The 26,656-nt window shown below is 41.0% G+C and overlaps 1 protein-coding gene across 1 annotated transcript in view; it reads right to left on the bottom strand.

Moving 5' to 3' along the window:
• Cdkal1 (CDKAL1 threonylcarbamoyladenosine tRNA methylthiotransferase) overlaps nt 1–26,656 on the bottom strand; it is a 561,841-nt gene that overhangs the window by 246,707 nt on the left and 288,478 nt on the right. Inside the window, 1 exon segment of the mRNA XM_085831198.1 lies at nt 3,848–4,014. Within this exon segment, the coding sequence (XP_085687324.1) occupies nt 3,848–4,014 (167 nt within the window).

Below are 26,656 nucleotides of genomic sequence, written 5' to 3'. Positions count from 1 at the left end.
TCTTTCATCAGACACATGAGTTCTAGTAAGTGCACAATTAGGTTAAAGGATAAGGTCACTTAGCTAGAAACAAGCCTGCTAATATCACGAGTAGCAGGAGGCTGGCTGTTGTAGTAACTAAAATATTTCCAAACAAAAGCATAGCAAGCACTGAAGTATCCCTGCTTGCATTAACCTTAGGGTGCCATATGTCTTACTGAGCACAAATCTGTAACAGATTTGTAATCTCTATGGAGTGGGGAGGTTATGAGGAATGTTACTTAAAGAAGGGCTCTCCTTTCTCAAAGGAGAAGGGGAGGGAAGAATAGGGAGAGTTACTAGAAGGAGGGGGAGCTGATATTGAGATGTAAAGTGAATTTAAAAAAAACTATTTCAAGATATCAAAAAAAAGAAAGAGAAAGAAAGAAAGAAAGAAAGAAAGAGAGAGAAAGAGAGAGAGAGAGAGAGAGAGAGAGAAGAAGAAGAAGAAGGAGGAGGAGGAGGAGGAGGAGGAGGAGGAGGAGGAGGAGGAGGAGAAAAGAAAGAAAGAAATCAAGCAAGTCACATGGATGTGAAAAGAACAGAATTTTCCTTAATTAAAGTCTATGGTGTGAAGCATCTTCCTGGATCACAGAAAGGCCATGTTGTGCAAATAGATCTCCTATCTTCCCTTCTGGAGGACTAATGTTCAGAGCTGGTATTTGAACAGTAGGTTCCTGATCCAACAGCTTCAGCCCTCACCCAATTCCCTTTGTTGCTGTTTATTGTTTTGAACTCACAGATATCCACCTGCCTCAGCCTCCCAATTAAAGGTGTCCCACGACTGCCTGGCTTCCTCCTGTTTTTCACTTTTACCATGTTGCCCTTGTTAGCACCTTGCCCCTTCTTTTCATTTTTTCTTGGTGTCTTCCGAGCATCTTAGGTAACTCCAGTACACTTTCTGTTGAGTGAAATAGGCCCAGCGAGAGGACGGTGAAGAAGGGAGGGACACTGCTGGGTGATGGGCTGACTATCTTGACTTAGTCTCCTTTCTGAAGCCCTTTGGACCCTCAAACCCAGGGTAACTTTTGTGTCACACAGGGTATATTTGTCAACCACAACACTGATCTGCAACAAGGAGGATGGATGTACCAGCAAGGTGTGAAGATACTGTCAAGATGCTAAGAGTTTAATAGCTCTTACTTCCAAAGGTCTGGGATGTTTCCATTGTATGTCTGCCTTTGATCCTTGTGTCAGGTTAGATGGCCTATTCTCAGGAAGGTCTCCATTTATCTCATGTTACTCTTCTTAACATGAAACCGTGACTTTCTACAGGCAGGCTCTTATCCTAGAAACTCATTTACATCACCATCCTCTGCTGTCCCTATTGCTCACAGTGTCATGACTTCTAAGTGTGTGATTTTATGTGGGCTCTACAGTTTGTTTGTTTGTTTGTTTGTTTTTAATGAAGACAACTCTTTCTTTATTCAATCTTTTATACTCATCTACTAAGCACTCTTGAATAAAACAATGGTAGTGAATGAGGAAAGGCCAAGACTGCTTTAAAGCAAATAAGAGAGTACAAAATCATGACAATTTCTTATCACGTTGAGCTGGGGATGGAGCAGAGCTGAGGGCACATACCCAGCATTCTTGGGACCTTGCCAGCACCACAAAAATTAAAAACAAAAAAAGAGCCAGGACTGTCTTACATGTGTAGGATCCAGGAGCTAACCATTGGGTGTTTTCCAGACACAGAGAAGTTACCCTGAACAACACTGTGAGTCCTGCAAGGTTTTCCAGAACACCTTTGGGAGGCCAACAAGCCAATCACTGCTTTATATGGTCTGCCCTGGCACATGCTATGAAGACAGCATCTGTGGCTACAATCCTGCCACCAATTAAAATGCTGGGTCCATTCCAAGAAGGACTTGCCTGACACCTTTGAGCAATCTTCTTCTTTTTCCCTTGTGATTTCTTCCTACCTGAATTTTGTCAAAACTATTTTAGAATCTGGATCAACTTTCTTTCCAATCTAAAGGAATTTGCATATTACCATAAACTGTGTATCAGTAAAGCCCAACCCCCTTTCTACCAAAGACACATCTAGCGCATTGTCGGGCCTCCGCCATGCCTGCCTCACACTTCCTGCAAACACAGTGAGACTGCCATAGTTCCGCTTTAACTGAGAGCACTTGCTTTTCTCAAGTGTTAAGTCAAAGTGTTAAGTACAAGTTGACATGCTTGTGACTCATTTTAAAATAGCAAATTATAATCAGCCAACACTGTATGAAGCATGAAAGTCATTCTCTAAATCACATGTCTACACAAAGACTGAGCTGGAAAAATGTGAAGAACAAACCCGAAACATATCTCCTTCATATATTACATTACCAGTTTGTCATCAACCCTTGGAAGGATTTCTAAAATATGCTACTGACATTAAGGTTGCTATATAACAAAACTCTCAACAAGCTCACTGAAATAATTTTTAAAATATATATAGTATGAGTGTCTGCTGTGAGTGTAGGGGAGCGTCAGAAGGCAGAAAAGGGAATCATGGAATGCACTGGAACTGTAATGATAGGCAACTATGAGCCACACAGTGTGGGCGGTGTAAACCAACTCTAGAGGAGCAGTAAGTGCTCTTAATTTTTGAGCCATCTCCCCAGATCCCCACGACCTCCTCCAAGCAACATAGCTAATGATTAAATAACTATTGCCATTTGGGTAGTAAAATTTACCAACTATGGTTGCTTTTAGCTTTTTGAAACATAACTTTTCTATACAAATGTAGTACAAAGAACACCCTTAATGAAAAACAAAACTTGTTTTTTTTTTTTACTGTCCATGTGACTAACTTGGGCTTGGGTCCCAGACTCTGGATCTACAGAAATGTTTCTCAAATAAGAATTGTGGATCCTAGAATGGTCTTTTTCTTTGGAACAACTGCTCCTTTGTCCACATTCTTTGCTTGGCTTTATGTGGTATCTGCCATCAGATACCACAGAGCCTTGGACACGTGCCGAATTTTTTCTAGTTTGACATTTGGATACCTACTCTAAAGGTCAAATTCTGATGCACAGAAGCCCTCCACTATGTTTCCTCCGTTGCTTACAGACCAATCCTGGCGTTTCAATTCCTCCATGCCTTTGATTCTACTTGATCCCTATTCTCCAGGGAAAAAAAAAAAAAGGTAAAACTGTGAAGTTACCTCCAACTTAAGACACAGCATTTTTACAAACAGTTAAAACACAACACGAATACTGACTCTTGCTTGCAAAATTAGTCCAATATATTTGCAATTCTCAACTAGGCAAGGTCTCAAACTATGTAAATACTGATGACTGTAAGGAGGAGTGGAGAGATGGCTCAGTAGCTAAAGCATTTGCTGCTATTGCAGAGGATCCAAGCCTGCTTTCCAGCAACCGCATGGAGTAGCTCACGACTGCCTGTAACTCTAGCTCCAGGAAGACAGCCCCCTTTTCTGCCCTCCTTGGGAACCCTTATACAAGTGGTGTACACTAATGCAGACATATATAAAAACATTAAAGTGAAAATAAACTGCAAAGTGTGATAGTTCAAACCTTTGATCCCAGCACCCAGGAACAGAGGGAAGGCAGATCTCTGAGTTAGAGACCAACACGTTCCAGGCCAGTCAGGTACACACTCGCACACACACATTAATCAAATATTGAGGAAGTACACAAATGTCAATGGGATAAAATGATAGAGAGAGGAGCTTTGCAAGTCTCATTCTCTCTTGGGACTGTGAGACCACAGACACACGTGACAATGGTTCAAAATGAAGCTTGTATGATGATCCTGAGGCTATCACATGGTCTATGCTGGGGACATGTGTTAGTGTGTCAGTGTGACTTTCCCTTACCTCCAGATGTTCTAAAATATATGGTGGATTTGTCATGCCCAGCCTCAGCATGGCACCCTCAGGAATCTCTTCCACCAACTTCCACAGGAGTGTGGGGAGATCTGTGCCAATGTCTCTGCCATAGGCCCCGGTGTCCTCGCTGGTCAGCCATATCTCACAAACGCCCTCTGTGGATTAAAGAGGATAATTAACAATCCCTCACCACACAGCTGCTCATCCTTCTAATGCAGGATTTCTCAGCACTACTATGCAAGCAGGGTGGGCACTCAAATGCAGAGAGAGAGCAGCTTATCCCTCTGTGGCAGTGGGTTATTAAGTTCATTTTATGAACACCAGAGAGTTTCAACAATGTCATAAATCACCAGTGTGCCCTATGAAGTCATTAACATTCACAAGCAATCAGTTCAAGCATGCTTCTCCACAGCACTCTGACCAAAGCTCACGCTTTAGACCCACTCAGAGAACAGTCACTCAACACCGTAAGCCTGGGAATGGAGACGGTTCCTCCACAGAACAGGAACTCATTAGTCAGCCTGCTACCAACCCCCACCCCCAATGTCAAACACAGTTAAGGATTAACTCACAAATTATTAATTATAAGAAACCCATTTTGCCCATAGTAACTATTTTAATCTGTCTTCCTTTATTCAATTAAAATAGTGCTCACTTTGTTTTCATATTTTAAAAAAAATGGTTGTGCACAAACTAAGCCTTGGAAACCCTTCTACACTAACTGGTTCAGACCTTAGGAAGGTTTGTTTGTTTGTTTGTTTGTTTGTTTGTGTTGCCATAAGGAATCCTATCTTCAAATGTTGTGGCTTGAGCTTGGATAGGCAGCACATACCAGGAAGCTGAGGCAGGAGGACTGTCCCAAGTATAAGTCCAATCTAGGTTTCCAAGTTCCGGGTTAGTCTGGACTACAGAGCAAGCCCTTGTCTCAGAAAGTAAAACTAAGCAGGTAGTTACAGCTCCCAATAGGAGCCCTCCGAAAACCACAAGAGAATGCTTTTGGATCACCTAGTGCTATTAAAAATGATTGAAACAGAATGAGCAATAGCCACCAATGTTTCCTGACAGACACACAGACCAGTCCTGAATGCATATTCAGTGAGCGGATTAGCTGATATCAAAAGGTCAAACGATTCAAAAGGCTAAAGTAAACCAAGTGAGTGTGAAGTTAGGTCAGGCTCAGTTTATCCTTTGCTTATAAAGACTTCAACATACAGGGGCATTAATGTAGTCTCCAGTGGGAAACATGAAAGAAGTTTCTAGAAACTCTCTTAAAATGGACATTTCATGACAGAGGACTTTCAAAGAACATTTAAATTGTAATAGCCAAGAGAGGCAACAAATGAACACGGAGAGATTCCAATTGTACAGAAGAATGCCCACAGCAAAGCTTTTAATTATCAGCAATACAACCCACAGCTTGGAGCTAAGAGCTCCAGAAACTATTCTTTCTTTAGATAATATTAATATTTTATTATTTTCAAACCTACAAAAATAACTATGTACATGACTCAGGGGACCCCAGGGTAACTGTGAACGGTGGCTCAGTTTTGACTTAAGAGAATCAAGAATTAGCAACAAGAACAAAATCTATTAAAAAGAAGTTCAGTTAAAAACAAAAAGTGGGGATGGTTTCAGTATTAAAATCAGTAACTTAGCTGAGTGTGGTAGGGACACCTTTAACCAGAAGGCAGAGGCAGGCAGATCTTGGCAGCTAGGCTGATTTAGATAGTGAATTCTAGGCCACACAAGACTACACAGTGACCTTGCTTGGCTCAAAGCCACAACCAAACCACCAAAATAAGTAATGTTAGGAATATCTTATATGCTTCCTCATTTTGAATGTTCAGCTTCCAGAAATAATAAGCCTCCAAAGAAATAAATATGGCATGTATGAACACTGCCTTTAAATTTTTTATTTTTCTATTTAAACTGTAGTGTGTCAACACCTGCCCACCTCAAGTCCCAGGGAGCAAAATGTCTACTGGGCAGGAAGAATTTAAGAGGAGAGTGCTATGAGATGCTGTCTTCTGAGCATGGTGTCTTTCTGAGGACACCGCTAGTCAGCACTCCAGGAGGCAACAGTAACTCACTGGGGTTGCACACTCAAAAGAGGAGAGGACATAAGGACAGTGGGTGGCTTCTCTAGGGAGAAAGAAGGGAGTTTGGCATGGGTAGTATTGGAAATACAATAATTACAAATTCAAGAAGCTAGTGGAAATGAAGTAGTCTTTTATATACGATTCTACGGAAAGGGGCACAGCATTGAGAAAAGAAAAATGGTTGTCATGTAGATTTGGTGCAGACCAGTGGTTTTTAAAATCCCCTCCTTTTTGCTAGGGCGGGACTTACACCCCTCACAAGCTCCCCATCTTGGTGGCCGAGAATAAAAACTCTCACCCAGTGAACAACTTGGAACTTGACTCTGCTCTTTTTCTCCAATTCTGGGCTCAGTCATGAAGCCAACTACCTGTAACCTCTTAACTCTTGAGTTGTGAGCCAATCAGAGGCTAGCCCAGCTATGGGGAATGAGAGGTGGGCGCTCCTGCTCCTCACTGTGCTTCTTACTATATGATCGAGCTAGGATGCATATACATGTATGAAACTGTTGAAAATAAAAGGAAACTCAGAAGGTGTCCCAATCAACGCACTCATGCAAATGCAGCTCTTTATAAAGACAGGGCTTCATGTACCATAGGCTGGCCTAGATAGAGTGTACTCTGTAGCTGAGGTTGGCTGCAAACCTATGGTTAGCATCCTGCCTCAGGCCCCAAACAGGACTGAACTACCAAGCCAGGATCCATACAACCTGCTTTAAAAGAAACTGTAATTTAAAAAATAGAAAAGCTCCAAGAAAAAAGATGGCCAAGTAACAATGTAAACACATTTTAAAACATTCTGAGAGAGGTTATAAAAACAGGACATTAACTGTGATTTTCCAGTTACTGGCATTTGAGCAACACAATGTGAATATTTTTAAATGAAAAGAATCTTAATTTATAATTTTTCCATCCAAATGGTTCCACATAAGCCTTATGTAGAAAGAGCAAGCTCCTGGAACAGTGCCCTCTCTGTTGTTAGATGAATATAGAGGGGAAATCACTCTGGACAGAATGGAAATAGCATCCACCGAAGAGAACAGCGGCCCGCTCTCACAACTGCAAAGGTGGGGAGCAATAGCCCTTGGGGGCTGCAACCTCAAATTAAATCACACAGGGGAAAGCGGCAGGAATACTAAATCAGCACAACAGAAGCAGCCTTTTCTATGTCCCTAAGACAGAGACTGCTACAGTACTCAGGCCGGAGGAGACTGGATGAGTGGTAAACCCTGGCCTTGACACTCTTACCCTGGCACATCAATCTTAAAGCATGTCGAAGACCCACCGTGAATCCACAAGCTTCAGATTTTGTAAGGCTATCTTCCAGTCATTCATTCTAGTAAGAGGGGATGCCTCACATTTTACCACCAAGAAGTTATTATGAAATGAAAGTAAAGCAAGGTGGAATCCCCAGTCTCCTGCTTGGTGGTCCCTGAAGTATTGTGATTATGCATATGGCAAACGGTCCCTGCCAGACTAAGCTTGTGCATGAATGTGATGGGGAAGCTGGGGTTGCAGTCACCATAAATGGATGGCCTTGCACTGAGGTATAGACATGTTCATGTCTGCAAACTTAATTGGCCACACTTACAGACAGCAGTGCTTGCCTGGACGGCTGCAATCCTTCAGGACTTTATTTTCCTTGCCTAATGTGTGCCCATAGCTGATACCGATCTATATTCTAAGACTACCTATCACAGAGGCACTGTCAGGGGCAGTGGGGCAGATACATGAAACTATCTGTTCACTTCTTGAGGAGGAGCAGGGCTGACCTGAAAGTCTACGATGCCAGCCCCAAAGAGACAAATCCAGCCACACTGGAACTTAACTTCAACTTTGAAAACTAAGAACATAAAATGAAAAACAGAAGCATGAATGACATCACTAGCAACTCCCATGCCTGTAAAAATAAATATGAACAAAACCATACAAACTAGCATTCTTTTCCAAAAAGAAGCTTTACGTCTTCCTAACCCATTCTACTATCTGAGTTCCACTCACTTCCCCAAACCTATTGTCCACCTGACATTCTGAAGTACGCCAGGCTCATCAGATCACAGCAACCTTGCAGATTGCTTTGATAAACATCCTGAGGTCAGGAAGTGATAAGATGTATTTTGCAGGAGAATCCCCTCTGTAACAAGTTAACCATCAAACCCAGTATCATCTGTCCCAACAGAACAAGAACTCATGAGGCAACACCTCCAACACCAGCTACTTCTTCACAATTAGAGACAATGCCAACAGATGGGTTCCCAACACTGCTCCCCAGTAAACTGAGATGACAGAAGATGGAAAACACAGAGGCATAAAGGATTAATAAAAGAATGATCACAGCCGGGCGTGGTGGCGCACGCCTTTAATCCCAGCACTCGGGAGGCAGAGGCAGGCGGATTTCTGAGTTCGAGGCCAGCCTGGTCTACAGAGGGAGTTCCAGGACAGCCAGGGCTATACAGAGAAACCCTGTCTCGAAAAACCAAAAAAAAAAAAAAAAAAAAAAAAAAAAAGAATGATCACATCCTCAATAAAATATTTTTACAACAAAAAATCCTATTCAAAAACTAAATCAGAATTTGTCAAAGTCAACTCGAAGAGTCTCTGTATGAGCCCATGACAACAATTAACACATAGATGCAGATCAGCCTCCTCTGTTTAAAAGTGAGACATTTCTAATGGATCTTGTTTTATCACTGGGGAGAAGGTCTACAACAGAAAGTGGTTTCAATTACCCTATTGTTAGAAAAACTTCCGTAACAAAGACTACAGAGACTAGGAGCTAAAGAGATGATTCGGTGGTTCACAGCACTTGCTGAAGAACCCTGAGGGCTGGAGTGCAGTTCCCAGCACCCATAGAACAAGCCAAGCATTCCCAACATGCCTGTAATCCCAGCTCTGGAGGAGTGGAGGCAGGAGGATTTCCCAGACTTCCTGGCTTCTATTCTGACCCAGAAAACATGGGACCCAGGTCCAAGGAGACACTCTGCCACAAGGGAAGAAGAATTGGAAGGTGATAGAGGAGAGACTAACTCCCTAGTCTCTCCTCAACACATGTGTGCACCACAAACACGCATGTGTCCACACACTCAAACACAGGAGGTAAATAAATTTACCTTTAAAGCTATAACATAAAATAGTGATTAGGGGAATCTTAGTTAAAAAGGCAATAAAGTATAATGCCATGACCCTGTGCACGTGCACTGATGGCAAAACAAAACAAAACAAAACAAACACCCTACATTAATCTAAACTTAAGCCTGTCCTCTTGGAATCTGCCCCACCTCTCTTTTCCCATCTCTTGGGTTTTCTCTCCATTCCTATCTTTCTGACTTGCCATTCCTCTCACTGGTAACATCTGATTTGTTCCTCACCATTCTATTGTAGACTTCTTATTTGCAATAAACCAATATGGAATTTGTTCTATTTATACACTGTGCATTAGGTTGCCTGACCTTGCCTCGTCCTGCTGTATGGATTGCTGTGCATATTCCATTTTATGAACTCCTTTATAAAATTTACCTTGGAAAGTTCACAAGCAAATTGGCTGTTGCTTAAGCACCTAAAGGGTCATTAGTAATGACGTGGACAGTGCACCCCACTTAGCCCACTCATTTAAATAGACATTTCAGATCCTATACTGACATCCATGAGTTCATGTCTTTCTTACAGATTGGGGGTGGGGTAAACAATCTTATTTGAAGGGAACATCATAGCAGGACCAGCCTAGTATATGCTACATCCCCCAAACCTTTACTTTGGAAGCAAAATCTAAGCATGCAGCTCAGGCTGCCCACCAACTTAGTGTTCTCTATCCTAAGCCTTCTGAATACTGAGAATATAGGTACAGGCCACACCTGGCCATTGCTTCTGTTATTAATGCTCTCCAGGCTGAGTGTTTCTGAGTTACAGGCTTTTTTTTCAATGAACTGTAGAAACTCACACATATAGCAAAATGCCAGTGAAGTAGCTGCAGGCTCCAAATAAGGTTGACTCCAGAGCCCGCAGTCACTGTCCCAGGCTTCTGTTTGTAGGTCTCTGAGCAGGACTTGTTGCTTAGGGGAGAGGTGTGATCTGACAGGCTTGGTTCATTTAAGTATTTGTTTGTAGTACATGGCTTTCTCCTGTTACATATGGCTTTAACCACATGCATGCCCAATTATGCACCGGCGTAAGTTGACAATTAAGGAATTTTCCCTAAAAGTTCATTCGGAGGAATTACTTTGTCTTACTTCAAAAGTACCCTCAAACCTCATTGGTCAGTCGAGACTCCTCATTGATCAGTTGAGACTCCTCATTGGTCAGTCGAGGCTCCTCATTGGTCAGTCGAGACTAGATGAATGCAATGCCATCAGTTCCAGAACACCCTTCGGGGTGTGTGTGGTGTGATAGGTGAGGTGCTTGAGAACTGCTAGGCAAAAGGGGTCAGTGTGACCCCCTTCTGCCCTTGAGGAGGGATGGCTTAGCGATTACTTAGGCTGACTTTCAAGGCAGGCAGGGCTCTCAAGTTGATAGGTGCTTTGTTGGAAAAGCGATTTATGTTCTGCACCAGGCCAAGTTCAGTCCCAAGTTGTGAGCTACCTCTGTCTTTGACTGCTGCTGGGTATTTTATATAAATGATGCATTTTTCATGACAGTTCAACTCATAGATCACCAAAACAAAACAACAACAAAAAAACCACAACTGTTTACTGTTTACCTAGTTCTTGAATGATATGCCTATAGTATATTTTTACCAAATCCCCCCCAATCTATGAATTAGATTAAAAAAGAACTGCACTATGTTTGTATAGTCTATCAAAGGATTCCCCTACTAGTAAAATATTTATGCTCTCTTCCAAATGACACCAGCTTCAGCTTGTCCATGGCTCTGTAGATCAAAACCGCACCTTCTCACCTGTTTCTGCAGGAGAGGAACTGATAAATAAACCTGTGAGGCTGAAAAGACAGGGCCATCCTGAAGCCCAGGCTAGTCCCTAGCAGAGGCCCATGATGACAAATGTGGGACCTCTGAAATCCTGGGCAAATTGCTCGCTGGAGCCACATTAATGACGGCACAAAATTCAACTAAAAGGAAATATTGTAGCAGGCCTTCCAATAACCTGAAGAATGCATTAAAACTTACATAAAATTATCCTGCAACTAGGAAAACCGATGATGCACATGGGCTCCCAATCCACTGGCAAGGTACATCTTACAGTGCAGGACAGCAGCTGAGAGAAACAAAGGAGCCCATGAGTCCCCAGCTGGCCTGGAGCCATCTGCCAGTGCAGAAAGGAGCAGACTCAACAGAGCCCCATATCCCGGCGCCCTTTCAGAGAAGGTAGGTTAGAAAGTTAGCATTCACACTGTTGAGTACTTGGAGAGAGGCATCGAGACATCTGCACTTAAAGTGCCGCAAATTCTTGCCACCACTCTCCAGTACAATGATGGTCTGAGCATGTACAGGAGGACGATCAATCCCAACACAAGAAAAACAATTATGAGAAAGAAGTAGGCTGACCACCTAGAACACCACAAAGGACTAGGAACAGCTAAGGTCCCCACAAGTAACAAGAAAGACTGGCATGGGTCACCAAACTGAGTTTTTATAGGAAATTATATAGAATTATACAAAATTATAAAGAAAGTTTCTGTTAAAACTTAATAGTGCTCTGGACTTCTACTAAGAGAGCTTAAAAGACTTAAAACAATCAAACTGCTTTCAAAGACCTTAACTCTATGGCAGAATAAAGCAAGAGAGAGAGAGAGAGAAGCACAGCAGACTCAATACACACTCCAAAATGTCTCGCACTCTCCAGAAATACCAGACATATAAACAAGAAAGGAAATACTAACTGTGAGGTTTTCTCTGGTTACAAGGAATCAGTGTTACTAGTGTGGCAAATGATGGGATCCCAGAAGAACACGAAAAGAGCTACTGTAAACATGGCCCATACTTTCACACAAAGAAAGAGGGCGCATCCATAATTTTGGCATTCAGAGACTCTGAGGCACAAGGATCATGATTCTGATGCTCACCTTACATGGAAAGATCTTTCTAGAGCAATAGGGAAGAACAAAATGAGGAAGGCAAGAAGACAAGCAGGAAGGAAGCAAATAAAAAAGAAGAATGAGCAACAGAGGGCAGAAATACACAAATACACAGAAAAATAAGAAAGTGCATACATACACAAAGATAAAAATGAAAGTCTTCTCAGAGTCCATGTGGGCCAGAATATAATGGGAGATGCAAAGTCAGGGACAATAACTATTGGATGTAACATGGGAGATGGAAGAAAAACAAGGCTCTTCAGACCAACCACACTGTGGGACTGTTTTACCTGCAGACCTATAACTCCATATCATCACCACCACCATCAGCAAAGACCTTAAGCTGAAGAAAAACCATGAACAAAAGACGATAGCAGATGAGAAAGACAGGAGTGCTAAATGTGTGGCCCTTCATGTAAAATAAACATTAATTTTTATCTCTTGACAATGAAGGTGTGCTAAAGTTACTTACTGTGCAGTCCTCACTCTGTAAACAAAAAAGCAAACATATGATGGCAGCAGGAATAACTCATAAGAGAAAGAAATGGAAATGTGATTACAAAGAGATACAATTAAAGTCAGTAACCAGAACAATGCACTATTGAAAAAAAGACTGATAAGTTATGGGTGTTAGTTAAGCCCTAAGGAAGTTGCCAATCAAAGAATAAAACAAATAGGTATGGCAAACAAGGCAAATGTGGAAACAAAATGGAATTCTAACACACTGCCTTAAAAAAAGGCAAAGTAGAAAGAAGTAAGGAAGGAGACGTCACAGGGCCATAGCAAGACTCATCTACTAGGAGAGAGTGGGAGTAGAGAGAGGAGGGATTCATAGCAGGTGCCACTAACATCTTTCCATATTTCTCTTAAAACTATTTGAAGTAAGTGCAATAAAATGTGAAGATGTGATATATGTGGTATTTTTTATCTGTGCTAATTTAGTTTTTTTTTTTTTTTACTTTGTAAAACAAGTCTTACAATTTTAATGACAATGATCTGACTAAACAAACTTTGTTGAAGTTCATCATCTTTCTATTTTATAAAACACTTAGGGCTCTGTAAGCATAATTAGGAGCAAGTGACCTTTATTAAATCCTTCTTATTAATTTCTTATTAAATATCATCTATGGGAAGCTAATTTAGAGAGCTAATATTCAGTATTTTTAAATAGAATGGTAATGCTTCTCTAGCCCAAGGGTAGAAATCAGAATGACATTTTAAAACTATCACCTCAGAGGAGACAAAAATGATCATTTCCCATCATCAATAACTCAAGGTTTTAGGCATACGCCTGTCATCTCAGCACATGGGAAGTGAAGCCAAGAAGACGTCAAGTTCACAGGCAGGCTTGCTGGGAGCTGGGATAACTGCATTTGAGTGTGTGAGCACCATCTCTCCGCACAGTCTACTGTCAGGCTTACTAAAACCACCTACCCCATTCTATTTGTAATACTCTGTGTAATACTCCCTGGTTATTAGTCAATGAGGGTGAATTTGAAAAACATGATTTTAAAAATCAGTAAAAACCTAGGTAATAAATACGAAAAGATTTTAGTTTATTTTCTCCCCTAGATCAGAAAGGTTGTCCTACGGCTATACAGTAACCAGAAGTGGAGCTTTATCAGAATTAATCTCCTTACTTTCAAGAAAACACTCCAATGGCCTTTTCTCTTAGGGGGCAGGGTATCATTTTAGGGACTCCAGAAGACCATCTACAAAACTTTAGCTGTCACCACTGCAATAGGACAAATCGCAACTAGAACATGAGAGGAAAGCTTTGGTAATGTTAAAAATGAGGAATTGTGAAGAAAACCCAAATAAAACCTCAATAACATGAAATGCTATAGGCCACTAAACTGGCACTGCCCACGGATTCCAGCCATAGGAGTTGCTGAGCATGACAGGGCAGATGGGCCACAGAGGTAAAGTACGCTGGAGTTGAAAGATTTAGAACAAAACTAAAGATGTAAAATATATAAGACTTTCTAATATCGACTATAGGTTTCAATGATTACATGTTAGAAATATCAAGCAAATTCAAATTCCTGATTAACATACATTCAATCTGTATTCTTCCATTTCCCACTAGATGTCCATTAGAGCATTTTCAATTACACAGGTGGCTATCAAACTTTTGTTAAAAACACTTAGAATTCAGAACTGCTTACAGTGAAGTGCTTTGACACACTCACACCATGAGGTAGCTAGTACCAAAGGGCACTTTCTTTTACACACTTAACAAACAGAAATGGAAGTTTCCATAGCTTTGTGATCATGAGCCTCTACACCTCAAACAGTTTATAGTTCACACACTTTTATTTGTCTTTGACCACCCCTTATTGAAATTCTCAAAATTAGATTACTAATAAAAAATAAACACTCACAAATTGCTAACTCTGCAATAATCCTATAGTGTAGTATCTTTAATGCATTTCTCTCAAGGAAAAATAATGAAATGGCATTAACAAAGTAACAAAATTAACTTAATGTGCATGAATACTTATAAGCTCTCAATCCCCTCCCATAAAATCATTATGCAGAAATGTACCATGTTTCCCTCTGTTTCTGTAGCCACAATATTACTGTGGCATTAACTATAATTTGTAAACAAAATAAGAGTGCTTATGAAAATTGCTCACTCTGGCCAAAAATTAGCCAACTATAGCAAAAGCATTTTTGTTTGGTTATTTTTTTCTGAGTGATTTATTTACTTCTATTAAGTCTCAAACCTTTTCTAATAAATTTTATTTCAATACTTCAAACTTGAGTTCAAATAAATAGTCTACAAATACCCTTGCAGAAGAGGAGTGGAAAGTTTCCTTTTCTACTCCACTCATCAGAGGCTGTGTTTTATTCCATGTGGCTTCAACTGAAATGGGACTGAAGCTGAAGGTCCTGGGGAGGTTGTAATTGATCACCTAATTATCCCTAGCAGTGTCAGATGGATGACAGAAAGAGGAGCCTCATAGCCTTCCCTGCAACTCATGTCTGTGCAAGTTCATTGTGTATTGTCTCTTTACCTCAGCATCAACTGAATGAAAGATACAGGAAGATAGAGGTTGCACACAGTTTTGTTCACAGCTCTGCCTCCTGCCAAAAACAGTGCCTGGGAAAATCCATTCTATTTGATTAAATGAACAAATGAATAAAATCAAGAGAAAGAAGAATTGCATGAAGGTGTAAGGAAGGCCAGGGCAATGACTTGGGATGAGAAAAAGTGGTAAGACACTACTTCTGAGAGCTGTTACATCTGAGATGTGTTTATGTGACCAGAATACGTAAAAGTAACAATATTATAAATAACAGAAAACATAAATCTATTCTCACTCTAATAAAAAGCATACCAGAAAAAAACATAGAATGCATGCATTTGAAAGTGAAAAACACAGAACAGTATAAACAAATGAAATGTTTTCATTACATCTACAGTTCAAAACAGAATTTTAGAATAGAAACATTTATGGCAGCTAAACTGTCAACTTGACCCAACTCAGAATCTCCTAGAACAGCCTTTAGGTCTGAGTACTTATGTGTAGGACTGAATTCACTGCATTAACTAATGCAAAAAGACCCACCCACTGTGGGCAGTACCATCCCCATGGCCTGGTATACTGGCTTGGAAATTATCTCCTTGCAACAAATGAAGAAACCAATCAAAAGCAGGTTTGTGGATTCCAGTTCCAATGGAGTATTTACAAAACATAGTTCAATCTAAAAAACATTAAAGCAAAAAGAAAGGAAAACCTGCTCACTAGCAAGCTGGCAACCCCCTGCTGTACAGGGAATGCAGGGAAGTGGTTCTCTGCTCTGCAGCCAGCAGAAGAAAAATGCAACTGCATACTACCCAGTATAGCTCTAATAATCAGAGCAACAATGGGAAAGATGAAGACAAAACCACTTATGTCCCCCAAAAAGTTTACAGATAGCCAGGCCTTTTCCAGTAACTACCACTTAGGACAGACGCTAAATGCACCCAATATAAACTGCAAGGCTGTTGAATGTCATGGTAAGAGAAAAAAAAATTGAGGAGAAACACTGTTTTAAGATTAATTCTTTTTTTTTTCCCCCCTGAGACAGGGTTTCTCTGTGTAGCCCTGGCTGTCCTGGAACTCACTTTGTAGACCAAGCTGGCCTTAAACTCAGAAATCAGCCTGCCTCTGCCTCCCGAGTGCTGGGATTAAAGGCGTGCACCACCACGCCTGGCATAGATTAATTCATTTTTATTAATTTGTATCTCCATGTGGATCTGTGGGGCAGTGGTTTGTTTGTTTCTCTTGTTCTTGTTTTGCTTTGTTGGTTTTGTTGGGGGGTCTTGTGAAGTTTACTCTTTCCTCCCACATTTATGAGGTCAACAGGATTAAAATCAGGCCCCTGGGCTTATATCATCAGGGGGCAAGCCCCACCTAATTGTTTTTATCAAGATGGCTGATACAGGATCTCACATTGTAAGTCAAGATAATATTCCCTACCTCAGCCTCCCAAATGGTGGCATCACCAGCTGGATTTAAGAAAACAGTGTGTAAGGAAAATGAAATGTATACAGTGTTTTCCCTGAGAAACAGCTTAATATGCTACACTACTAGAAAACATCTTCTTTATCTTTATCCAATGAATATACACACACACACAGGAGGGGTGGGGGAGAGGAGAGGAGAGGAGAGGAGAGGAGAGGAGAGGAGAGGAGAGGAGAGGAGAGGAGAGGAGAGGAGAGGAGAGGAGAGGAGAGGAGAGGAGAGGAGAGGAGAGGAGAGGAGAGGAGAGGAGAGGAGAGGAGAGGAGAGGAGAGGAGAGGAGAGGAGAGGAGAGGAGAGGAGAGGAGAGGAGAGGAGAGGAGAGGAGAGGAGAGGAGAGGAGAGGAGAGGAGAGGAGAGGAGAGGAGAGGAGAGGAGAGGAGAGGAGAGGAGAGGAGAGGAGAGGAGAGGAGAGGAGAGGAGAGGAGAGGAGAGGAGAGGAGAGGAGAGGAGAGGAGAGGAGAGGAGAGGAGGAGGAGAGGAGAGGAGGAGGAGGGGAGAAGGAGGAGGAGGAGGGGAGGAGGAGAAGGAGGAAGAGAGGAGGAGGAGAGGAGGAGGAGGAGGAGGAGGAAGAGGAGGAGGAGGAGGAGAGAATATTAGCCAGGAAGGAAAATCTGTAGAGAAGGACCCAATTCTCTAATCAGCCAACATTTTAACCAGTGGCTGCAGTATTGTAGTATTGGCTCCACAAACAATACCACACTCCACACCCTGAGCATCACACTAAGAACACAAGGCTGAGGGAGACACACCTCCATCTTGTACCAGATCCCCTGCCTAATGTCCCACATCGGCAATGTGACCATGAACATCTGGCTGGTGATCTTCTGTGCCCTTAAAGCCAAGGAGCTGCATGCAGGCCTGGGCTATCCTGTGTCCTCATACAAAGACTCTCCAACCCAAAAGAAGCTCATTTTAGCTCCTGAGTCAATCAACAGTCACTTCCTGACTTTATTAAAAAATTTTTGTCTTTTTATTTTTTAAATACTCTAATCAGGATAATGGTTCATAGAATGCCTTCAACATTATTGGTGTCTCAAATAACCAACTACCTTTTACTGTAAAAAAAAAGAAAGAAAGAAAGAGAAAGGTTAAATAACAAGTGAATTCAGACTGGAGAAATCGCTACTGACCACAAAATTGCTTTCAATGACACTCAAAGCATTTTACTCTAAAGGCCCTCAAATTACCAATATGTAAATTATCTTCATGCCAGAAATGTACCAAATATTCTAAGATTCACAGTGCTTAAAAATATTCACCCAACTGGGATGATTTCAGATTAAAGAAAATAAGGACTGTGTAATTATATCCACTTACCTTGACAAAGAGAAAGCAATCTGTGATTAGACCATAGCAATTAGTTAGAGAATGCTTCACATGGATTTAATTACCCATCCGTCTCCATGCAGCTCAATTACTTTTATCTCATCGCATCAGTAAAAGATTTCTGCCGGAGGCAACTGCCAGTCATGTATTTATAAGGCTTCTAGACTTTACAGTGAATACATTATTGCATTCAGGCACATGTGCTAACGTTACAGTGTAGAGACATTCTTAATTTTAGGTTTCCAGTTTTAGCTCCTGATTATCTCATTCCTTTTCAAGAGTCAACTACCATCCAGATTGCAAACCCATGGCATCACAGCTGCCGTGGGGATGCTGTTGTCACACACAGTACCTGTTTATTTTAGTCCTGGAGAAGCCAAAGGGAAAAACCCCAAACTTACCTTATTGCTTGAGAGCAAAGAACACAGTCCTCCCCACCCAAGGCTAACCAAAGTTTCCATTTCACTCAATTCTGCCCTTTGAGAAGGCAAGGGTCTTCTGGGGTGGAATTCGTGAAACAGACAGAAAGATAGCACCCTCCATTTTTCCTTGATTTGTTATGAAAGGTACACAACGTGGAAATCCAGCCCAGGAGGCTTTGATTCCATTCCCCTTTGGCACCACATGCTCAGTGTGGCTGGGAAATCACTCAATGGACCAGAGAGCTAATCAGCATCTCATTTGCCTGCAGGCTTCTGCCACACAATGAAACTCATCAGCACAAGACACACCTAGGAAAGAGACTGGCTCTCAGAAAGTACTGTACACTCTCCACCCCACAGCCCTGGAGGAACCCACAAAGATTGTACAAACCCACAGAAACACAGGCCTCTCAGAAACTAAGAAGAAAATATATCTGTCCCACTATGAGGAAGCGTCTTTGGCTTGGGTTAGAAACTGCCTTTCCTTCATTTCCACTGATAGAATTCCCAAGAGCTTACCCATCTGCCTATCTTTCTGTCTCCGCCCATCCAAGTTCCTTCTGCTTAAGCTTAAATACAAACAAAACTGAAATGTCTGGGGTCCTCACTCCCACGTTTTCTTTAATTCCATCTCTTATGCCTTGGGAAGTTTCACCAGGAACTTGATGGCAAGACTTAGCAAGTAATAATGACTGTGACTGTGACAGTCCTGTCCTGTGTTTCAGAAGGTAGTGTAAGTTTCTGATTGAAAATTTTCCTATTGAAGTAAGGTGATTCCCCTCAACCCCTTAGGGGGAAGGGTTATTTTTACTCCTATTTAAAAAAAAAAAAAAACTTCATAAATTTCCCTCTTGAATTTAGGTGCCATTTACACTAAGATCTCCTTTTCCTCAATTATTGATTCCTAAAAGAAATAAATAAAGGCTCTGGACTGTTTTAAGTAGCATAGAAATAGTTCACACATTTCCATGTTGTGTAAATCATGCTACATTTGGAGAAACAAGACAAAGAGGACAGGAATGATATCAGACAGGATTTAATGGTTTCAAGTGGGCACTTTGTAAAGCACAGAGGGAAGAAATCCCTTAAAATCTGAGATGCATATCAATTTATGTGAAGATAACATATACTACCAATGCTTCCTTCCCATGACTGTGCTACATCCTAGATTTCATTTCTCAAAAAGCTATGATCAGCAAAAATCTCAAAATCCCAAGGTTTCGGTGGTTAGAAAATGAACGTTACTAGGTAATCAGAAGTCAGGTTCTAACCATATGCTTCATCAACACCCAACAGTATCACTTGGAACTATTGACTAGTTCACAGGAACAAGATAGTTTTGTTAGAGCACTTCCTCTGGTTCTTTCTTGTTAGGCAGCGGGATGGACACACTAGTATTTCCTACGGTTTTGTATAGATAATGGGCATAGTGACATTGGGTTGTTAGAGTGGACAATCAATTTACCAATAAAAGTCTCAGCCTGGGACCTGAAACTTGGCACAAGGACAATAATTAGATAACAGTAATTCTTCGAAGACAAATAACTTCAAAGATGAACTGTCACTAAACAGTGCACAGATGTCAATCAAGGCCTATACCCTTATATCCTAGAGGAGAGCAACCACACTCTAAAGGGTTTTGTGGTAGCCTAAGTGACAACTCTGACTGTACCACTACTTACCATTGAAGGACTCTAGAATATGCCTTAACTATGTTTCCCCAGACATGATATCATAATTTACAGACAGAAAGCAATTTGTATTCTCCCTGGCCTGTGTAAAACAACAGAAGAGCAGTATTGGGTACGGATCCATCCCATGTTTCAACATGAGCTTTCTTTGATGGACCAAGGGCCATTGCCACGAGGGAAAAAAAAAAAAATAAGAAAGAAAGAAATGAAAGTATTTGCTAAGGCATTTGAGCTACCCTGGAATTTCCATTTGGAGAGGAAAGCTACTCTTTTGTCAGTAAAGTTACACAAAAGAGATAATTGTGGCATAGCCTATTCAGACCTATATGCAGAAATCATCCTATTTGCAAATGGGAACTACCCAAGCGCAGAAATGGGACTCGATGTACGGCTGTAAAAACAATAAAGTTAATTAAAAGAAAAAAAATACTTTTTATAGAGTTCAAATCCAAGTTAATTTTTTTTTTCAAATTCACATTTATGGTGTTAACAGTCAAGAAGTTAAAAAAGCAATGAAATAAATGCTTTAAAACCACTATAACTGACTTCTCTTAAATAGCTTTCATTAGTTTGGTCTGAATCTTTTAACTTGTTAAGTATTTTCAAAATTAGATTTGTTGTTTTAACACAGTTTCCCTTGGAATTTTTTGGTCAAGCAAATGCTCCCAGAGATCACTTACCCTTTGGATCTAAAAAACTGCAATCAATTGCAGTTGGGTGAAGAAATTCACCAGCAAACCATGTTTGCAGAGACAGGTTAAAACAAAAGAAAAAAAAAATCTCAGAGCATCTGAACAAGCAATGAAATCATCAATCAGACCAAGTACTTGACCCATTCATTATCTTTGCATTTGATTGAGAGTGGGGTGGGAAATTTTTCACTGAGTAAACTTGATGATGAGCAATGAAAACAGCCATCTAAGATGCTGCGAGGAGGAGGAGGAACACAGGACACTGGCCTGGGAGGAAGGTGGGTGGCAAATCTGCATCTGCTAAGCTGGCAAAAGCCAAAGAAATATACAACAGCCTGCATCCGTGCTACTTCCAAAAATTAACACTGCCCATTTTGATGATTGTGAACTTGAATAAAAAACCAAATATACGGTAAAAGTAAATCAAAATGTGGAAGGCCTATATTAAACAGGAAATAGCCAGTCTGCTTTTGAATGAGCGCCACTGTTACTGCCTCAGGACTCCCACTTAACTATGACAGATTTCATCTGCTCTCCATTATCTTCCTTCCTCCTACGCTGATGGCTGTCCATGTCTCCACAGTTAGCCAATGCTGCTAGGGAGAATGGGCCATCCCTGTATCCACCTAGAACAGATCCTGAGGACCCAGCAGAACAAAAGGAGGACAAAAGGGTGAAAGTCATACTCACTAAAGTCATATTCGAGGGGCAGAGGAGCAGTTTCAAGCATGCAGAGCCTACCAGAAACTCAGGAGCTGAATCAGAAGGCAAGCATACAATGACAGTAAGAGTTCAATCTAGGGTGAGATGATGTTAGTACTTAAAGATAGACTGACCATTGCCTGGTGTCAAAGGTATTCTCCTCAGACATGGATGGATCTGAAGACAACCTCCAAGAATAGGAGAAAACAAGAACTCAGGTTCATATAAATTGTTAAGATGAACAAAAAAAAATTCCTGAAATTTTTTCATATCTAGGTTTTTCATATGTAGTTTATGAAGGAAAAAAGGAAACCCCAGAGACAGTCAGGAAAACAAAGTGTTTTAATCCTAGCTCTTCCCATCTTGCCTAACTTTAAATGAACCCCCATATTCTGTCGGGTGTCAGCTTCTCTGGAAAGAGAGAAGCTTCACCCAGTGCACTTAGTGCCTTGGTGGAGACATTTCCTTTGAAAAGAATGGAAATCACAGCTTTCATTTGGTTTGAGGTAGTTTATAGCTCACTGGAAGGACAATTATGAGGCATTTCTGGAATAGAAATTAAAATGCGGTCTTATAAGTTTGCCTAATAGACCAATTTGTAAAATGAAGGAATAAGGTATACAATTTTTGTTACTTTTAACTCAGTTTCTTAGTGTCACCACTAAATAAATGTTAAACACTTATTACAGAAATGTTCTGTTTCGTTACTGGCCTGCCCATCCTCCTCCACAGTCACACATTCTGCATGTTTGGAAAACAGGTATAGTGAGGGTGGGAAATATTGATTGGGAAGTGCCTTGATCATTATTAAAATTAGCATTCCCATGACCTGGGACATGCAAAGCTCTGATGAAACACTTCATGAATCCAATGGTTAAAGCTAATTTATGATCTTCAGAAACAAAAATTTCCCATCTATATCAAGTGCAAGCTGCCTGCTCAGAAAACCAGGTAAGACTAGCTAGACAAATGATACAGAAAAATAAATGTTCTAAGATTGTAATTAAAATGAACAGATACATATTTCTATTCAATGAAGCTACCACAATTAGAGACGCACACTGCTCAGTTGCAGCTGGGGGAAGACAACAGTTTAGGGGATATCACCATCACTCCTTGCCTCTGGTTTATTAGCTACTACAACAAACAGGCCAACACAGATAAGGAAAAAAACAAAAGACAAAAACCAAAAATCAAACAAACAAACAAACAAGCAAGCAAGCAAGAAGAAAGAAACATGTAAATCTCTTTTAACGTTCAAAGAGACCTAGAATATAATTCTCAAAATACCTTTCATGTTTGCAAACTCCAGGCTCTATGACACATCTTGCCAACCAACACATGTCAAAATTGCCCCTCATCTTTGCTACTGTGGCTAAAAACTGATTAAAAGGCAGTGTCAATGCAGATGAGATATGTTTTTCCACTTATTAACCGGCAATTCAACTGTGCCTGCGTGGGTTAACACTCTCCACTGCCCTCGCAAATGGCTTTAGAATGGGAGGAGCTAGAGCATGTAGCCTTCTGGCAGGCGAGGATTTTGGAAAGCATGGTTAGGGAACTGGTGGAATTGTTGCTTCTTTTGGTTTCCAGCAGACACTATGAATTTTCTTTGAAAGCAGACTAAAAATTCACAAGAGGACACCCTGCCTTCAATTGAAGAAATGTTCAAAATGACCCCCATATGCTATTTTAATGTATTCTTCCCAAAGACTACCATAAATATTTAATATAAGAAAGGTGCTGTTTAAACACAATGAATAGCTATGAAATTAAAGTTGGCTGAGGGATTACACTGTATTCAGAATACACTGTAAATAATGACAAGGAAAATGCGAGCAGAATTACTTTATCTCACTTCTCTTGACATTTCTGAAAGAATATTCAAAAGACAATAGACAGGAAGGTCAGCTTAATTGACACCAAAGAGTGACTAACTCTATTCTTGGTCCATGCCTGGGGAGTCTATTCATTCCAGATAGGCCATTCACAAGCTAAAGAAATGATTCTACCCAAGAGGACCTGGATGAACCAATTAATTTATTGGAGTTTCTTTCGAGAGCATAAGTGATTCAGACTATCTAAGCAAGGAAAACACAGCATGGCCCAGGTAGCAACTTAGGAAAGCTGCATCCCTGACATCCCTGGCCCACACAACCTTCCGTATCCTACATAATCTGGTATAGCCCAAGATCATGTGCAGCTGAGGCAGGATGACAGGCAGCTGGGGGTTAGGGCAGGGGCAGTAAAAGCCTGGGATCTTAGGTGAGAGTAGACTGTCCTCTCCCTAGGTCTCCTTCTAGCAGAGAAAGTTGGTAAGCCTTATCTTGACACAGTCTCCTTGGATAGTGTCTTGGTTTTCCACACAACAGCCATGCATAGACCACAGGGCAAAAAACCAACCATGTCTATATCTTGGAATACACTCCTCTGAGAGGACGTGACAAAGGATTCAGTCTTCCAGAAGTCTCAGCTTGCTGCCCATGTTCACAGAGGTCATAAACCAAGGCAAGGCTGGTTTAGTTTCTTGTACTTGCTGAGGTGGTGGCACATAGCTTTAATCCCAGCACTTTGGAGGCAGAGGCAGATGGATCTCTGAGTTTGAGTATAGAGTGAGTTCCAGGACAGCCAAGGCTACACAGAGAAAACCTGTCTGTAAGACAAAGCGAATCAGTTTCTTATATTCAAACATTCGCCAGCATTTAATATTGGATATTCGTCCAGAAGACCTCTCTCTATGTTAAGCAACCAAGGCTATATAGTGATTATCAGAAGCCGTAAATGCCATATTACTAATTTCTAAGGAAGGGTACTCCTCTCTTTCTTTCGTAGTTCTAATCTACTCTCTTTCGTAGTTCTAATGTAGCACCCAAGCTGCCTGCTTTCTGTTCTCTGGAATATCTACTTAGTCTTTAACTTGCAGTAAGAGACAACAGCTGGTGCCTCTTTCCCTCATAAACCCCAATCTCTTGGTTTTTCCATCCAAATCAAACAATTTCGTCTTCTTTTAATTTCTCTCAAAGGTCTCTTTGCCTGACCTATTCCACTGAATTTCTCCAGAGGGCAATAAAATAATTTCTCAGTGCTTAGGTAGTAGACCCCAAAGTAAAGTTCATGCTTACAAGAATAACAGATCCTTGCCATAACACAAGTGCTCTGCCCAGATTCTATTTCTCACTGGGTGAGCGCCAAGCCCCAATCTTTAAAACATAAACAGCTCTATGATCGGACTTACCATATAGCTACTGATGGCTCTGACCAGCCATCCACAGCTAACTAACATTCCTTCTCTCTCTTTATGCCAAGAATTTCTCCTCTGCTGATGTCACACACCAATAAACTTTGCATATTTTTCATTCCCCTTACTAAATAAAAGGCAATGTTGTTCCAGCCTTATAATATATCTGTCAAAAATTATCCTTGAGTAGTTAGCAGAGCTCTCCAAACATCCCCAAATATGCAGGGATTCATCTTACTAAAACTTTTTCTGTCTCTTGGCTTTCTGACACAGGGCCTCTCTATGTAGCCTTGACTGGTCTGGAACTCACTAAAGAGACCAGGCTATCTCAGAACTCATAGAAATCTGTCTGCCACTGCCTCCTCTGGGCTGGAACTAAAGGCATGAACCATCCACTATATCTGAACTCTAAAATTCTTAAAGAAAAGTATGCTGAAGCCCAACAAGATCTTCCCTGACATCCACACAGCTGACAGTTTCCCCCTTTGTTCTAACCAGGCTATCAGTCCATCAAACTCAAGAGAGGTGCTCCGAGGGACAGCAAACCCATTCTAATCCGTATTTCTGACATTGGTTTCTGCTCATTTGCTGTCATTAGTACCAATGACAAGTAAGTTGATTTAGATGATTACAGTATTTTAAGGATATAAGGCTCAAAGAACACAGTGCACACCCTAAAGTTAATATAAACAAACAGTTCAACAGAATGTTTCTACACAATCCATAATGTAGTCACATTTAGATGTAAATTTCAAAGGAAGTATACCCTAAAATGTAGCAAGGGTGGCTCTGTAACAGTGCTTTATAGTGAACACATCCTGGAAAACACTGGCAGGCACTCACCCAATCAACCAGAGAGCTGGAGATAGAGTTAGTCAGTCTACCTGCAAACCAGCACGCCAGTGTACTCCAGGAGAACTGCAAACACCTTATGCACCTAAGAGGTTAGACACAGATTTTGAATTCCTGTTATTTTCTATAATGTTAATTTCTCTGAAAGTGGTCCTTAATCTAACACCACCTACCTGATAAATAACCTGATACCCAGTGCTCAAGTCACCTTAACACACATGCCTTGAACATAAGCTAGGCACTTGACTCAATAAATTAACTTAAAAGGATACACAGATGCAGCTAAAACATTTCCACCTGATGGAAAAGTATGCATTATATAGTACATGGACAGACAGACCAAACACACACACACACACACACGCGCCTCAAAATTCAACTTTCTCATCCCAGTCTTTTTTTTTTTTTTGATTTTTAATATTTTTATTACATATTTTCCTCAATTACATTTCCAATGCTATCCCAAAAGTCCCCCATAGCGCCCCCCACTTCCCTACCCACCCATTCCCATTCTTTTGGCCCTGGCATTCCCCCTCATCCCAGTCTTAAGTCAGATTCCCCCAACTACAGTCTATAGTCCTGGGTGAAAACTAAAAGTAGTCAAAAGAATTAAAGCAATCCACAGGAAATTCGGCAGCCTGAGTAGCATCATCACCCTCTCTGCATGGCAGCCTGTCATCTCTTCTCACACACTGACAAGAAATGCACTTCCATGTGACCAACTACACAGGGACACTGAGGCTCCATATCTGAGAGAGGAGTGTATCTAGGCGAACACTCATCCAATCTCAGGACAGCTCCTTGGCACTTTGGGCATGCTCTGAAAGTACTCCTACCTCCTGGTGGCCATATTTCCTAATTACTGAATCAGTCAGTACAGGTAGGGTTTAACAAACTCTTAGCATGTGCCAGTCTACTCAGATGCAAGCCTGCAACAGAAGACTTCTAAGCATCCATATCTAAGGCACTCTTTTCATGGGAAGAACTATCTTGACCATACAGTCCCTTAACAATTAAAAATAAGAATCCTGTAGGAAGTATAGGTAACAAACACAAATAATAATGGTTTTGTTATTTCCACATTCCACAGGAAAAGAATGTGATTCTTTGAAACTATTTGGAGATTTATAATCTTGTAAATATGACGAGAGTCTGAATCAAGGAATGGAAGAGGAATTTAAGATTTTCTAGTGCTGAGACACTTGTCAGTCAAGGATGAACCTGATCTGCCCACTGG

The sequence above is a fragment of the Mus caroli genome, unplaced genomic scaffold (assembly GCF_978045245.1).
Source record: "Mus caroli unplaced genomic scaffold, Mus_caroli_1 scaffold_15, whole genome shotgun sequence".
NCBI lineage: Eukaryota > Metazoa > Chordata > Mammalia > Rodentia > Muridae > Mus > Mus caroli.
The sequence above is the reverse complement of the archived record's forward strand: the minus strand, read 5'-3'. Positions and strand labels throughout refer to the sequence as shown.